The sequence below is a fragment of the Salmo salar genome, chromosome ssa23 (genome assembly GCF_905237065.1).
Source record: "Salmo salar chromosome ssa23, Ssal_v3.1, whole genome shotgun sequence".
NCBI lineage: Eukaryota > Metazoa > Chordata > Actinopteri > Salmoniformes > Salmonidae > Salmo > Salmo salar.
The window spans coordinates 24,704,244-24,718,704 of record NC_059464.1 but is presented as its reverse complement, the minus strand read 5'-3'; the positions used below and the strand labels follow the sequence as shown (position 1 = coordinate 24,718,704).

The window sequence follows — 14,461 nt, the reverse complement described above, 5'->3', positions numbered from 1 at the left end:
GCAGGACAATGACCCTAAGCATACTGCTAAAGCAACACTCGAGTGGTTTAAGGGGAAACATTTAAATGTATTGGAATGGCCTAGTCAAAGACCAGACCTCAATCCAATTGAGAATCTGTGGTATGACTTAAAGATTGCTGTACACCAGCGGAACCCTTCTAACTTGAAGGAGCTGGAGCAGTTTTGCCTTGAAAAATAGGCAAACATCCCCATGGCTAGATGTGCCAAGCTTATAGAGACATACCCCAAAATACTTGCAGCTGTAATTGCTGCAAAAGGTGGCACTACAAAGGAGGGGGGGGTAAATGGTTATGAACGCTCATCTTTAATTTCTTTGTCTTCTTATTTGTTTGTTTCACAATAAAAAATATTTTGCATCTTCAAAGTGGTAGGCATGTTGTGTAAATCAAATGATACAACCCCCCCCCAAAAAAATATATTTTAATTCCAGGTTGTAAGGCAACAAAATAGGAAAAATGCCAAGGGGGGTGAATACTTTAGCAAGCCCCTGTAACTGTTGATTGCTTACTGACCAGTAGGGGACTTCTCTGCTCACAATGATTTGAAATGATACATTTACATGAATGTACAATTATATCACACAGTGTTGCATGACTGCTTCAAATTCAGTTAACTTTTTAACTACTTTTTAAAAAATGCAGCACAAAAATAATGTATATGGTGTATGTTACTCCATGTGATTTCTTATTCCTAGCCCAACACCCAGACTTGCTTTAAGATTACATTTTTCCACTGAAAACAGCATTGCTTGTTTGTGATCCAAATAACCACTGTCAATATCTAGTTTGGGAAATCATCTACAGGAATAAAAAAAAAACTTTGCCTTATAAACATGTAAACCATTTTGAGTAAAACCCTAATGGAAGTTTTGTTATGACACAAATATGATAAATCAGCAATATGAAATGTACTTGAAAATAATCATTGAGAGAAACACATTATCAGCTAAGTAGTCATTAGAAGAATACAAAACTTAAAGCAAGTCTTCCCTTTTTGCTATATATTGTAAAAGGGGCCTCCGTTTCCCGAGTGGTAACACTGTTGTGAAAGGTCCAGTGGGCATCACAGTTCCAATCCTTCACACTGGGGGGGGTCATTAGGTACTGATTTGTCTGCTTCTGTTCTTTAACCAATCCAATACCTGATGTTTCCACATGATAGCTACAGCAGTACAGCTTTGTCCAGGAGGGACTCATGGAATGTTTCTCTAGCTCCATCGATGGTGCAGAAACCAACCATAAACATGGTTTTAAAGGATCCAGATGTATAATGCCTCTTTTTTAATGTGTGCCCATGTTAATTTATACTCATATTATGGCCAGAAGAAACAATGTATTCTTTAGAAAAAATAAATAAAAAAACTACTGCATTTAGATGTCAACAGTAAAAACTACAACTACAAAAAATGAAATTTTTCTTCAAGTCCCGATATTGTTTTGAACCACAAAGCGTACACTACCAAATATGATTTTTTTCAAAGAACAGTTTTGTGAGTGTGTATAAAAAGATGACTCCTTAAACATTGAAATAATATAAATGATTTTGTTAAAAACCGAACTGACGGCCGCAGGATTGGAAAGCCGATATGTCTGCACACAGAGACTGAACTACCAATAAAGTTAAAACATATTTTTTTGTCTTGATGAGCATGGTTTAAAGATCAAAAAGCAAAATAGCTTCCAAATGTTGGTACATATACAGATCTGCTTTTTTTTCTTCTTCATTTACATTTTTTTGTCTGTGTCCCTTTAATGTCTCTGGTCCTAACGACTTGCTGCACAGAGCGTGTCCTTGCTCCTGAATCTGCTGTGTCGGAGTGCTTGTTTCTGGTCTGTAGTGGCCAGCCATGGTTTAAGCGGGACTAGCAGTACATGGGGCAGGGACAGTCATTTTGGCTATGTACACATTCATTGTCGGTCCATGGCTTCCAACAAGCAGTGTTATTTCCGCAGATCTAATACACAAACCTGAAAAACAAGAAATTCTAGTTTTAGTATATTATTATTTGAGATATATATCTCAGAGTGCTAAACTTTTATTTTGGCGATAACACAATAGAAAACATTTAAAAAAACTAAGTATATGAAAATGCTCAAAACATTAGTACGCACAGATCCATCTGATGCACTTGCTCCCACTTTGTCACCTGCTGCATTCCAGCAAACTTCAAAGATCCCCCCTGTCCCCCTGTAACTATGGACTAAAGCGCCAGTCTGTGGAAAGGGAAGAGAAGACGTTAGATCAACAACCACAACGACAGGCACAAGCCAAAGGTTAAACCAGCACTACAGTTTTCAGCTGTGCTAACATAATTGCAAAAGGGTTTTCTAATGATCAATTAGCCTTTTAAATTATAAACTTCGATTAGCTAACACAACGTGCCACTGGAACACAGGAGTGATTGTTGCTGATAATGGGCCTCTGTACACCTATGTAGATATTTCATTAAAAATCAGCCATAGCTTGCTTAGATTTAAATTCATTCGAAAGCCTAATTAAAGTCTCCAAAATAAGCACTACCACTGACCTAAGTAACAAAATAGCTAATAGGTACTATCACTAACAGTTCCCAGCTCCATGCAAGCTGGACAGCGGGACAGTGTCAGGGGACGGATAGCCAGGGGATTGATGGTGTCAGACTGTACCTGCGTGTTCCAGATGTGAACACACTTGTCGAAGGAGCCGCTGGCCAGATGCCTGCCGTCTGGGCTGAAGGCCACACTGTAGACAGGCTCCTGGTGTTTGGTTAACGTGTGGATGCAGATGCCTCGGTCCACATCCCACAGCCGCACCGTCGAATCAAAGGACGCGCTGCAAGGAACACAGGAAAAACTGTCATCTATCTGCCCCCCCAGAAGCAAGTACTTGGCTCATAGTCATAGCTCACTTCAAACAAAGCCCCAATACAGCAAAACACAAACTCTTGCAATTCAGAGTTTCTGCTCAGGGCACAAAGACTGTGGCTGGCCCAGAAACAGTGTGGTCATCAGTCCATTACCCTCGAACAGGGCCACACCGCTGTTATGTCAGTAATGCTGCTCGCACATCCAAGCAAATGAATGCCGACACAGAGGGCACAGCAGTGCTTCTGTTTCAGTACCTGGCAAGCATCAGATTGGCATTGGGGTTGTTGGTTCCAGGACCGGTGGGGCTCCATTTGATAGTGTAGATCTCTTTGCTGTGAGCTTGCAGATCATGAACGCACGTGTCCTGTTTCATACTCCAGATCTAGCATGGTGAAATGACAAAATAATGTTTTACATGTGATGATCATGCAAAAAAGCTGAATGTTCAGAAAGATAAGAATGTTTGGTTGGTTTTATACTTGGTTTATTTTTCAGGTCGACAATTTGTCGAGTGGTATTCATCACAATTGAAACTAAGAAAAATGATAGAGTGATATAAACAACACATAAATTATTTGAATTTCTGGTACATAATCCAGAGCACAACATTAAACAGTGCACGAGTATTTATTTATAAAATGTATTTAACAGGGACAGTAATCAAAAACTCTGACAACACTGGATGTAGCTAGACAGCTAGTTTTCATTCCTATCTTACCTTCAGCGTCATGTCATCTGAGCAAGAGGCTAGCAGGTTACCGGTTGGATCCCATTTGATTGCATTCACTTCATTCTGGAACGGAGGGGAACAGAGTTATCAGTGCAGACAGAGAAAGGGCAAAGTCTCTGACACATAGAAATAGGTACTTCTATAATGTCTGCAGGAGCAGTGTTACACTGTGGGGTGTGGGGGCTGACTCACTGTGTGTCCTTGGAATGTCTTGATAGGCCTGTCTTGGCCAAGCTTACACACATGGATGCACATGTCTGTACTGCAGGAGGCAAACGTGTTGTTGCTCTGCCAGTCCACATCCAGAGCAGGTGCTGTTGAGTCACAACAAGAGGAAGAGTGGAAGAAAATGCAATGAATAAACAACATAGAACTCTATGCCTGTGCTTGACAGAAACTAGGAATGATTCGGCACAAAAATACCCTTACTGTTTGTAGTCACGTAAGTATGTACTGATACATGTCTAATAAGGGTTAATTAAGAGGAAAGAAGCCAATGGATAATTCAGTGCACCTGAATGGAACGGGAACTGCTGCTTTGCTTCTCCTGTGTGAGCATCCCATATGATTGTAGTCTGCAGGGAGAAACACACACACACAAACAAAAACATTAAATTAGAACACGCCTAAGAATAACAAGGTTCTTTTAGTTCTGACTAACAGAAGAGGTTAATGAGTCATCATAGCATTTCAAGTCTTGAGCTCATAACACAAATATAAGCCTGTTTGGGTTCTTACCTTATCTACTCCGGCACTAAGAATAAAGTTTCCTTTCTTGTTCCATTTTAATGCAAAAATGGGACCTTTGTGTTGACCCAGGGTACTTGCAAGATTACCTAGGGTTCAAAGCATTTATATTAGAGAGGCGAGTGTTTCGGAAACTGACAAGATGGTGAGTTGAAAAAGCAGTAAAAAGTGGCAACTCACCATCCTTTGTCCATATCCTGGCAAATCCATCATATGAGCCGGTTGCTAGTAATGTACCCTCACTCTGTCAGGTGGAAAGAGATAAATTGTATAAATAAAATAAAAAGGTTTTAAAGCAAATACATATTGTTCAGCACATCAGCATAGGAACATAATTCTGCTCGATGAAATTTCCCTTGCAAGGATAAATAACATACAGAGCAAAACAGTAGCAAGGTCAAAGCTTTGAAACATTAAAGCAGTTTCAAGTGACTCCTAACATTCAAAAAAATAGAAGTGGAAATAAAGTTATGGAATTTGAGGGGTTGTGATAAGTTATGAGTGAGTGTAGACCCTTGACTCACATTCCAGTCTAATGATGTGACGTCTTTGTTGCTGGGGACGTCCTGACCTCCCTCCCGTATGCAGTGCCTCAGTACAAGCTGTGTGGAGCTGCTGGTGCTGTTCTCACTCAGGTTCCAGATCCGTGCCGTCGAGTCCCCAGACCTGCACCGTGGTGGGACAGTCAGCACAGTACAATGCAATACAGCAACAAACCAGAAACACAGAAAGCCCTAGGTCCTCGGTAAATCAGTCTATCAATCAATATATTGACATAGGATTGCAAAATTCTGTTAACTTTCCCAAAATGCCCAGGTTTTTTTCTAATCCAGGTTGGGAGATTCATGGAATAAGGAAGGAATAAGCAAGAAATCCAGAATCCTACTGGGACGTTTTCCAGAAAGAAAGAGAGAGAGAGAGAGAGAGAGAGAGCCAAAGAGAGTGAGAGAAAGAGAGAGAGAGAGAGAGAGAGAGAGAGAGAGAGAGAGAGAGACAGAGAGAGAGACAGAGACAGAGACAGAGAGAGAGAGAGAGAGAGAGAGAGAGAGAGAGAACCTATTGCTCTTTATGGTTGTGAGGTCTGGGGTCCGCTCACCAATCAAGAATTCACTAAATGGGACAAACACCAAATTCAGAGACTGCATGCGGAATTCTGCAAAAATATCCTCTGTGTACAACGTAAAACACCAAATAATGCATGCAGAGCAGAATTGGGCCGATACCCGCTAATTATCAAAATCCAGAAAAGAGACATTAAATTCCACAACCACCTAAAAGGAAGCGATTCCCAAACCTTCCATAACAAAGCCATCACCTACAGAGAGATGAACCTGGAGAAGAGTCCCCTAAGCAAGCTGGTCCTGGGGCTCCGTTCACAAACACAAACAGACCCCCAGGACAGCAACACAATTAGACCGAACCAAATAATGAGAAAACAAAATGACAATTACTTGACACATTGGAAATATATATATTTTTTAAACAGAGCAAAATAGAATGCTATTTGGCCCTAAACAGAGAGTACACAGTGGCAGAATACCTGACCAATGTGACTGAACCAAAATTAAGGAAATATTTGACTATGTACAGACTAGCCTTGCTATTGAGAAAGGCCACCAAAAGCAGACCTGGCTTTCAAGAAAGACAGTCTAATGTGCACACTGACCACAAAATGAGGTGGAAACTGAGCTGCACTTCCTAACCTCCTGCCAAGTGTATGACCATAGAGACACATATTTCCCTCAGATTACACAGACCCACCAAGAATTCTAAAACAAATCCAATTCTAAAACAAATCCAATCCAATTTTGATAAACTCCCATATCTATTGGGTGAAATACCAGTGTGTAATCACAGCAGCAATATTTGTGCCTCGTTGCCACAAGAAAAGGGCAACCAGTGAATAACAAACACCATTGTAAATACAACCTATATTTATGTTGATTTATTTGTAACTATATGCACATCATTACAACAATATATATATAGAGAGAGAGAGACAGACACTGACCCGGACGCAAGCAGGTCAGAGACAGGGTTCCAGGCGCAGATGAACACCTCTGACTCGTGACCTCGGAGCACCATGGCTTTGTTCTGGGGAATCTCCACATCCCCATCCACCTCCATCATGTCGACATGGTTGTCTGTATGGCACACAGAGAGCACCTCATCAGCATGTGCAAGATCTGAATAACAAAACATCCAGCATTGGCATTGACTCAACAATGTTACAAATATTTGTTTCCCTCCTTTCTCTCGGTGTTATAGTTAATAAACGCTAAAGCCGAGACTCACTAGCTAAGGTGTGAGCTCCGTTCTCCTCGCCGTTGGCCGTGTTCTCTCCGTTCTTGGCATTGGCCGTCAAGTTGGTGGTGGTGGCCGGGGGGGCCTGGGCCGTCTGCTGCTGGGCCAGCTTGTCTCGGTAGGCCTGCTGCCGTGTCTGCACCACATCCGGCATTACCGCGTCGATGAGCGACAGGGACTCGATCGGCCGTCCGTCGAACAGCGTGCCGTCCTGGGGACACCAGACAAGCTGGTTATACTAAAATGCAAACTGCTAAATAACTACTGTAGCTATAAGCAATGATAGGCTAAAATCATCAGTTATAACTCAAATTAAAGAATAATAAATACATTCTCAAAAATAATCACTAGAGAACCATCTATTAAAATATAATAATGCAATGCATTATAAAGCTACATTGGTTAATAACGGCATATTAACTGAAGAGCAGAAACCTAGCACCGCATGCATATTCTTTCTGATTTGTGATCAAACAATTGCTGATTTCTGCATTTGATCACACTATACCAGGCTTGCGGAAATAAAGTCCACAGATTCCCTGATAGTCGGCTGAGATGAGATGCTGTGATAATGAGTTGTGTGAATGAGGAGGAGATGAGATCACCTCATTAATGCTGACTTCGGCCTCCACGTACTGCAGGCCCTTCTGTATGATGGAGATGAGGGCAGCAGGGGGCACCAGGGCTCCATTGATGTTGGACTGGCTGATGTGGCTCTCTATGCCAAACGTGAAGGCTGAGTGGGAAAATCCTGTCGAGGGCAAGCATGAGCAGCATGTCAGTAGGCACTAGGCAGCACATTATACTGAGCAGAGCCCTCCCTTTGGTGACTCTGGAAATAGCACATTTCAAATAGCTCTGTGGTTGTTATTGTAGTGCACATTTTCTAGGCACCCTTTAATAGCACTAGAACATTACATGAGTAGGAGAATATACAGAACATTGTTTCAACAGCTGTCTGTTACCAGTGTTTACCGAATGTGAATGGACATGTGGTTTGAGCGTTGGAGCCTACCTGACTCCTGTAGGTATCTGTACACAAGAAAGTTGACCTCATCACTGCTAATGCTCATCTTTACACCTGGTTACACCATGAGGTCAGCAAACAGGACATAGGCCTGCAATGAAAGGGAGGAGGTGAGACAGTTGTTTTATCAGAACCCAGCGCAGAATATTTTCACATTAGACAAATCACACATATAAGTGCTGCTAAGTAAAAACTGAAGCCAGGGCTAGAGAGTGGAGACTTCCTCCCAGGAGATGCACTAACACATTTTGTCTGTGTGCAAAAACCATTCCACCCTGCTGCACACACAAGTTCGCACCAGGGCAGCAGGCAGGGTTCTCAGTCAGGGGTCAGGGTGTGCACAGAAACCTGCTGCTGGGGGCTAACTGTGGACAGGAGCAGTAGCACTGCTAGTGTGTCTCTCCATTATGGCAAATAACAAGGTGCAGTGCCCATTCTCGCCATCCCACTGCAGTGGTGCTGTTGCGTTAAACAGAATCTCAGCCGTTCTACTACTGACTGAATGTGTGTAATTGGGGATGGGAAGGGGATTCTCTTTCCAGAGCGGAGCTGAGCTGTTGCTCTGGGCTGTACTGTGCTCCATCAATTACAGCAGCAGTGTTTTCCGTAAGTGCATGGAGTAGCCAGCCAGATAGAAATAATTGCCAGCCAGGGAGTTCTGGGCTGGGGGGCACCGGTGGGGGCATGCCCCCGAGAAAATAAATTGCAGAATGAGCTCTATTTTGGTGGCTACTGGTACATTCTAATGCCCCTAGAAATCAGCCAAATCGCCCTCTATTGGCGAAAGTGCACAGTCAAAGAGGAGAATAATTATACCGTCAAGGAAAATTATTATTATAATTTTTTTTTAGGCATACTAAGACAAAAAAAAATGTGACAGTGTTTAAGTGATAACACAGTGTAGGAAATGAAGAAAATTATTAAAATGCTGGAAGTGAATGCTGGAATTAAACAATTAACTATGAAAATGATCAAAAGCTGTGTGCATTAAGGAAAAACACGCCTGGCTCAAATATAAGCCACTCTGTAATACGTGCCTCTTGTGTTCAGTGATTTAAGCAAATAGACACCCAGGCTATTAATTGAAGTTTTACGGTAGTAATCTAGTCAGGAAAACTAGTCTAGTCTACTCTTTCAATTTAGTTTGTAACAAAAACCTTAGAAAAAAGGTTGTGTTCTGTCAAGTAAACATGGATTCCCTGCTGAGAAACAATATAGAACTGCAGGAAAATGGTTTTAAAAATGCAAAAATGTTCAGGAGGTGAACCCCCAGACCCCGCCAGATTGTATAAAAGCGGGGGTGGACAAAGTCTGGCGCCCATAGATAGACCTACAGGTAGGGCTGGGCGATATGGCCAAAATATCACATAATGGTATTTTTCACAAAAATACCACTAATCCGCAAGAAGTTAATCAAAAACATAAAGTACCGTCAAAAATGTGAAAAATACCATTATGTGATATTTTGGCCATATCGCCAAAATATCACGGGGGTCTGGGGGTTCACCTCCAGAACATTTCGAAAACTTCCAGTGAAATTACAGAGCGCCAAATTCAAATTAAATTACTATAAATATTAAACTTTCATGAAATCACAAGTGCAATACATCAAAATAAAGCTTAACCTCTATGGGCTAGGTGGGACGCTAGCGTGCCACCCGTGGTGCACTCCATCAACAGCAGGTGCATTTCAAGAGCGGCAAATTTGAATCCAAATAAATGTCAAAATTCAAATTTTTCAAACATACAACTATTTTATACCCTTTGAAAGATAAACATCTCCTTAATCTAACCACGTTTTACGATTTCAAAAAGGTTTTACGGCGAAAGCATAAATTTAGAGTATGTTAGGACAGTACATTTACAAGAGTTGTGTGTAATGTTTTGTCAAGTCAAAGACAGGGTCACCAAAACCATAAAACCAGCTAAAATGATGCACTAACCTTTTACAATCTCCATCAGATGACACTCCTAGGACATTATGTTAGACAATGCATGCATTTTTAGTTCTATCAAGTTCATATTTATATCCAAAAACAGCGTTTTACTATGGCATTGATGTTGAGGAAATCGTTTCCCTCCAATAACCGGCAGTCAAGTCAGCGTCACAAATTAAATAATTAAAATTAGAAAACATTGGTAAAATATTATATTGTCATTTAAAGAATTATAGATTTACATCTCTTGAACGCAATCAACTTGCCAGATTTAAAAATAACCTTACTGGGAAATCACACTTTGCAATAATCTGAGCACTGCGCCCAGAAAAATACGCGTTGCGATACAGACTAGACGTCATGTTGGGGAGATCTAAAATCGAAAATACTATGTAAATAATCCATTACCTTTGATTCTCTTCATCAACTGTCACTTCCAGGTATCACAGGTCCATAACGAATGTAGTTTTGTTCAAAAAAGCTCATCATTTATGTCCAAAAATCTCCGTCTTCTCGTCATGAACGAGGGGAAAAAATATATTTACGTTCGTTCAAACATGTCAAACGTTGTATAGCATAAATCATTAGGGCCTTTTTTAACCAGAACATGAATAATATTCAAGGTGGACGAATGCATACTCTTTTATAACGTATTGGAACGAGGGTACCCAACATGAACTCGCGCGCCAGGTGTCTAATGGGACATCATCGTTCCATGGCTCTTGTTCGGTCAGATCTCCCTCCAGAAGACTCAAAACATTTTGTAAAGGCTGGTGACATCTAGTGGAAGCAATAGGAAGTGCCAAAATATTCCTCAGCCCCTGTGTTTTTCAATGGGATAGGTTTAAAGGTAATACAACACATCAGGTATCCACTTCCTGTCAGAAAATGTCTCAGGGTTTTGCCTGCAAAATGAGTTCTGTTATACTCACAGACACCATTCAAACAGTTTTAGAAACTTTAGAGTGTTTTCTATCCATATATAATAAGTATATGCATATTCTAGTTACTGGGTAGGATTAGTAACCAGATTAAATCGGGTACATTTTTTTTATCCAGACGTGCAAATGCTGCCCCTAGCCCTAACAGGTTAACTTGTTAATCCAGCCGCCGTGTCAGATTTCAAAAAGGCTTTACGGCGAAAGCAGGAGATGAGAAACGATAAAATTTAAGACGGAGAATCGTTATTGTCTTTACCGGAGAAAAATACCAAAGAACGCGCTCTAATTTACACGCTTGGAAACACTACAGCCAAAATGGGAGCCACCTAGAAAAACGACAATTTCTGGCTAATTTTTCCAAAAACCAGCCTGAAACTCTTTCTAAAGACTGTTGACATCTAGTGGAAGCCCCAGGAACTGCAACCGGGCACGATTTCGCCCTATTATAAAACTGCCAGCCATTGAAAACAGTGGTAGGATGAAATCTTTGGGGGGGGGTTGTCCTCTGGGTTTCGCCTGCCATTTTACTCACAGACATTATTTTAACAGTTTTAGAAACTTTAGTGTTTTCTATCCAAATCTACCAATTATATGCATATCCTAGCTTCTGGGCCTGAGTAGCAGGCAGTTTATTTTGGGCACGCTTTTCATCCGGATGTCAAAATACCGCCCCCATCCCAAAGAAGTTAAGAAAAGTTCTACATTTGCTTTATGAGTAGTGCGTGACCCTAGGGTGGCAACACATATTCAAAATTATTTCAATAGGTCTTTTGCCATTCGGATTGTTTTTTACTGTTAAATTCAACTTCAACCTAAAATAATTTCCTGCATTTCCATCAATTTCTGCATTTCCTGCACTCATTTGAGATCATTTCCACACTGCCACGATATGGGCAAAAATACTAGGCCTTATTTTTAACCAAATGTTGCAATTGCGATTTAGATCAAAACACTTAGGTGAACTTGTGGAATCATGGAAATAGAATGTTTATTATAATTCTATAGTTAGAATATAAATAATAGTGGGCACTTTGAATACAGTGTTTGACATGACAACGAATGAAAATGCCATGAACGAGTTATTGTGACAGGGTAGGAACCAAAGTGATGTTCAGTGTTTCCTCGGGGACCCTATAATCTTTGGCTACATTAAATCTTTATTCATATAGCCAACATATTCATGCTTCATCTATTCCTCTTTGATTTAGAAGATACTGTTTCACAAACAACATGCTGATTTAACCTGTTAGGGCTAGGGGGCAGTATTGACACGGCCGGATAAAAAACGTACCCGATTTAATCTGGTTACTACTCCTGCCCAGAAACTAGAATATGCATATAATTATTAGCTTTGGATAGAAAACACTCCAAAGTTTCTAAAACTGTTTGAATGGTGTCTGTGAGTATAACAGAACTCATTTGGCAGGCCAAAACCTGAGAAGATTCCATGCAGGAAGTGCCCTGTCTGACAATTTCTTGCCCTTCTTGATTATCTCTATCCATTACAGAGGATCTCTGCTGTTACGTGACACTTCCTACGGCTCCCATGGGCTCTCAGAAGGCTGGTTTGCTAGTTCTGAACGTCACATGCTAATGTAAAAAGCTGGTTTTTGATATAAATATGAACTTGATTGAACAAAACATGCATGTATTGTATAACATAATGTCCTAGGTGTGTCATCTGATGAAGATCATCAAAGGTTAGTGCTGCATTTAGCTGTGGTTTTGTTTTTTGTGTCATTATATGCTAGCTTGAAAAATGGGTGTCTGATTATTTCTGGTTGGGTACTCTGCTGACATAATCTAATGTTTTGCTTTCGCTGTAAAGCCTTTTTGAAATGGGACAGTGTGGTTAGATAAAGGAGAGTCTTGTCTTTAAAATGCTGTGAAATAGTCATATGTTTGAAAAATTGAAGTTTTTGTATTTTTGAGGAATTTGTAATTCGCGCCACGCCCATCATTGGATATTGGAGCAGGTGTTCCGTCATCGTTACCACTTACATTACATGGGACGTGTAAATTAACTCACAGGAAACGATAACGCATCATGCTCTCCCTCCTCTGTGAAAATACATTTTATTGCAGCCAACCAGAGCACAAAAATAAACAGACAGAAGACTGACAAACTAGCAGTGTGTCCCCGTCATCACTCGCTTTGTGACTGACAGGCGCCTGTCCTATCAATAGAAGATCCATGTAGTTCATTCTAGCAGGAGAAGGCAATATTAACTTTTCTGACTAGCGAATTTAAACTTTTAAATGAAAAGAAGCCTAGGTTGAATTAATGAAGTGGAAAAAGTAGCCGGCTGACAATGAGTCCTATTTAGCCGACGACACTGCAGCAGTGGTGTTTATCTCAGCCAGGTCTGAATCGGAGCAGAAGAGGGCTAGTCAGAGACCTTGTAGAATCAAGGAAGTGACAACCAAGCAAGCATGACCACAGCATGGACAGTCTGTCTGCTACTCTCAACTGGGTTCATTCATTCAACAGAAAGATATTGAATAGGAGCACAAACATCCCTCTCTCTGGAAAAACTACTGCAGGACCGGTGCTACTGGTGTTTCACAGAAGTATTTTATATACACACCTGAAATAACAAATCAATGCATAGCCAAAATGTATTTCTAGATCGAGCACAAAACACAAACCTTAAGGTTCCATGTGATTATAATATGGGCCCCTTTCTCTAACTACTGCTGAGCAATCCCAATTAAGGAGCAATCTCTGCCAGCCTGACATGCAGAATTGTACATTCACCCAAAGATACATCAGATCTGAAGAGGCATATTGCCATTAGATTACTAGAGCACATTCTCATTTCCATGTCAAAACATTGCATAACCATAACAGTACTCTACAGGGGAGGTGCAATCTTAGTAGTCCCAGCTACTGAAGATAGTATTATTGAAGTTTTACTGCCTTGTCGACCATCATTAATTCTCTTCAGAGAAGTGTAGGCCTATTGGATAGATGCACATAATAACTGACAAAAACTGTCATGGGATGTGGTTTGTTTGCAATTTTGTCAGCTGCTTTTATACTTGAACACACCACTAGAGACGTAGTTCATTTCCTTTTCATCGCCATATCTAAGTGATGAGGTTTTGGTCTATTTTGAGAGAGCGAGAGCGCACCGCTGTAGAGATGGAGCACTTCACATCTTTGCTCTCAGGAGTCACATTGTTTACAACTCACACACACAACCCAAAGTGATTGTAATAGGCATTTCATATGGTAGGTGTCCGTGGTCTTCTATACTTTTAACCATTGATATGAATATTGCTCAACACTGTTTCACAGCCTCTCTCCTGCATGATGTTCGATTATGCCACCTTTACATCCATTGGTCTAGAATAGAACACAACATGCACATTGCCTATGGAGCCAAGTTGACTCACTTTGTAGACACAACTAGGCCTTTTGTTCTAGCCAAGGTAGAACAAAACACAATGTTTTTTTCCCACGTCCATAATATCTCCCATAAAATAAATGTATAGTTGTTGAAAAATATTTTACAGCAAAAGTTGTTACATTTATATATATTGTGGCAAACCCCCTAAACTCCAAAAGTGAAACATAATACCTGGCTGGAGGGTGGATGGGCCTCAAACTCATGTAACACAATATTGCAAGCTCTGATATTGCTACAATTTGGAATACAAGTAGTCAGCTGTCTGCCCTACATACACAGACAAACAGCATTAGGATATGTAATGCATCTTGGGAATATAGACCTGTAAACAGAGATACAATAGGCAGAAATGTCAACTATGAATATTTATGATGGATTGTATGCTTTAAATTTAGATCGATGATTAATAGAGAACTTTCCAAGTCAAATTTGCTCTCATTCAGTGCTGTATCGTCCTGCCTGACAAAAATACATACAGTTACACATGTTTTTTTA

The 14,461-nt window shown here is 40.6% G+C and overlaps 1 protein-coding gene across 4 annotated transcripts in view; it reads right to left on the bottom strand.

Moving 5' to 3' along the window:
* Nucleotides 1–304: 304 nt before the first annotated feature.
* The window catches only part of LOC106584305 (F-box-like/WD repeat-containing protein TBL1XR1), a 50,438-nt gene continuing 36,281 nt past the window's right edge, over nt 305–14,461 (bottom strand). For 3 of the 4 annotated variants that reach the window (XM_045706026.1, XM_014169390.2, XM_014169391.2), the window contains 14 exons: nt 7,664–7,766; nt 7,254–7,399; nt 6,640–6,859; nt 6,356–6,530; nt 4,869–5,010; nt 4,525–4,588; nt 4,336–4,433; nt 4,112–4,172; nt 3,790–3,911; nt 3,586–3,660; nt 3,122–3,249; nt 2,667–2,832; nt 2,133–2,234; nt 305–1,988 (listed from right to left, as the gene is read on the bottom strand). In XM_045706026.1, coding sequence (XP_045561982.1) covers nt 1,962–1,988; nt 2,133–2,234; nt 2,667–2,832; nt 3,122–3,249; nt 3,586–3,660; nt 3,790–3,911; nt 4,112–4,172; nt 4,336–4,433; nt 4,525–4,588; nt 4,869–5,010; nt 6,356–6,530; nt 6,640–6,859; nt 7,254–7,399; nt 7,664–7,721 — 1,584 coding nt within the window. In that variant the 5' untranslated portion in view covers nt 7,722–7,766 and the 3' untranslated portion in view covers nt 305–1,961. The remainder of the gene's footprint in view (nt 1,989–2,132; nt 2,235–2,666; nt 2,833–3,121; nt 3,250–3,585; nt 3,661–3,789; nt 3,912–4,111; nt 4,173–4,335; nt 4,434–4,524; nt 4,589–4,868; nt 5,011–6,355; nt 6,531–6,639; nt 6,860–7,253; nt 7,400–7,663; nt 7,767–14,461) is intronic. The other variant, XM_014169392.2, reaches the window with a different exon arrangement.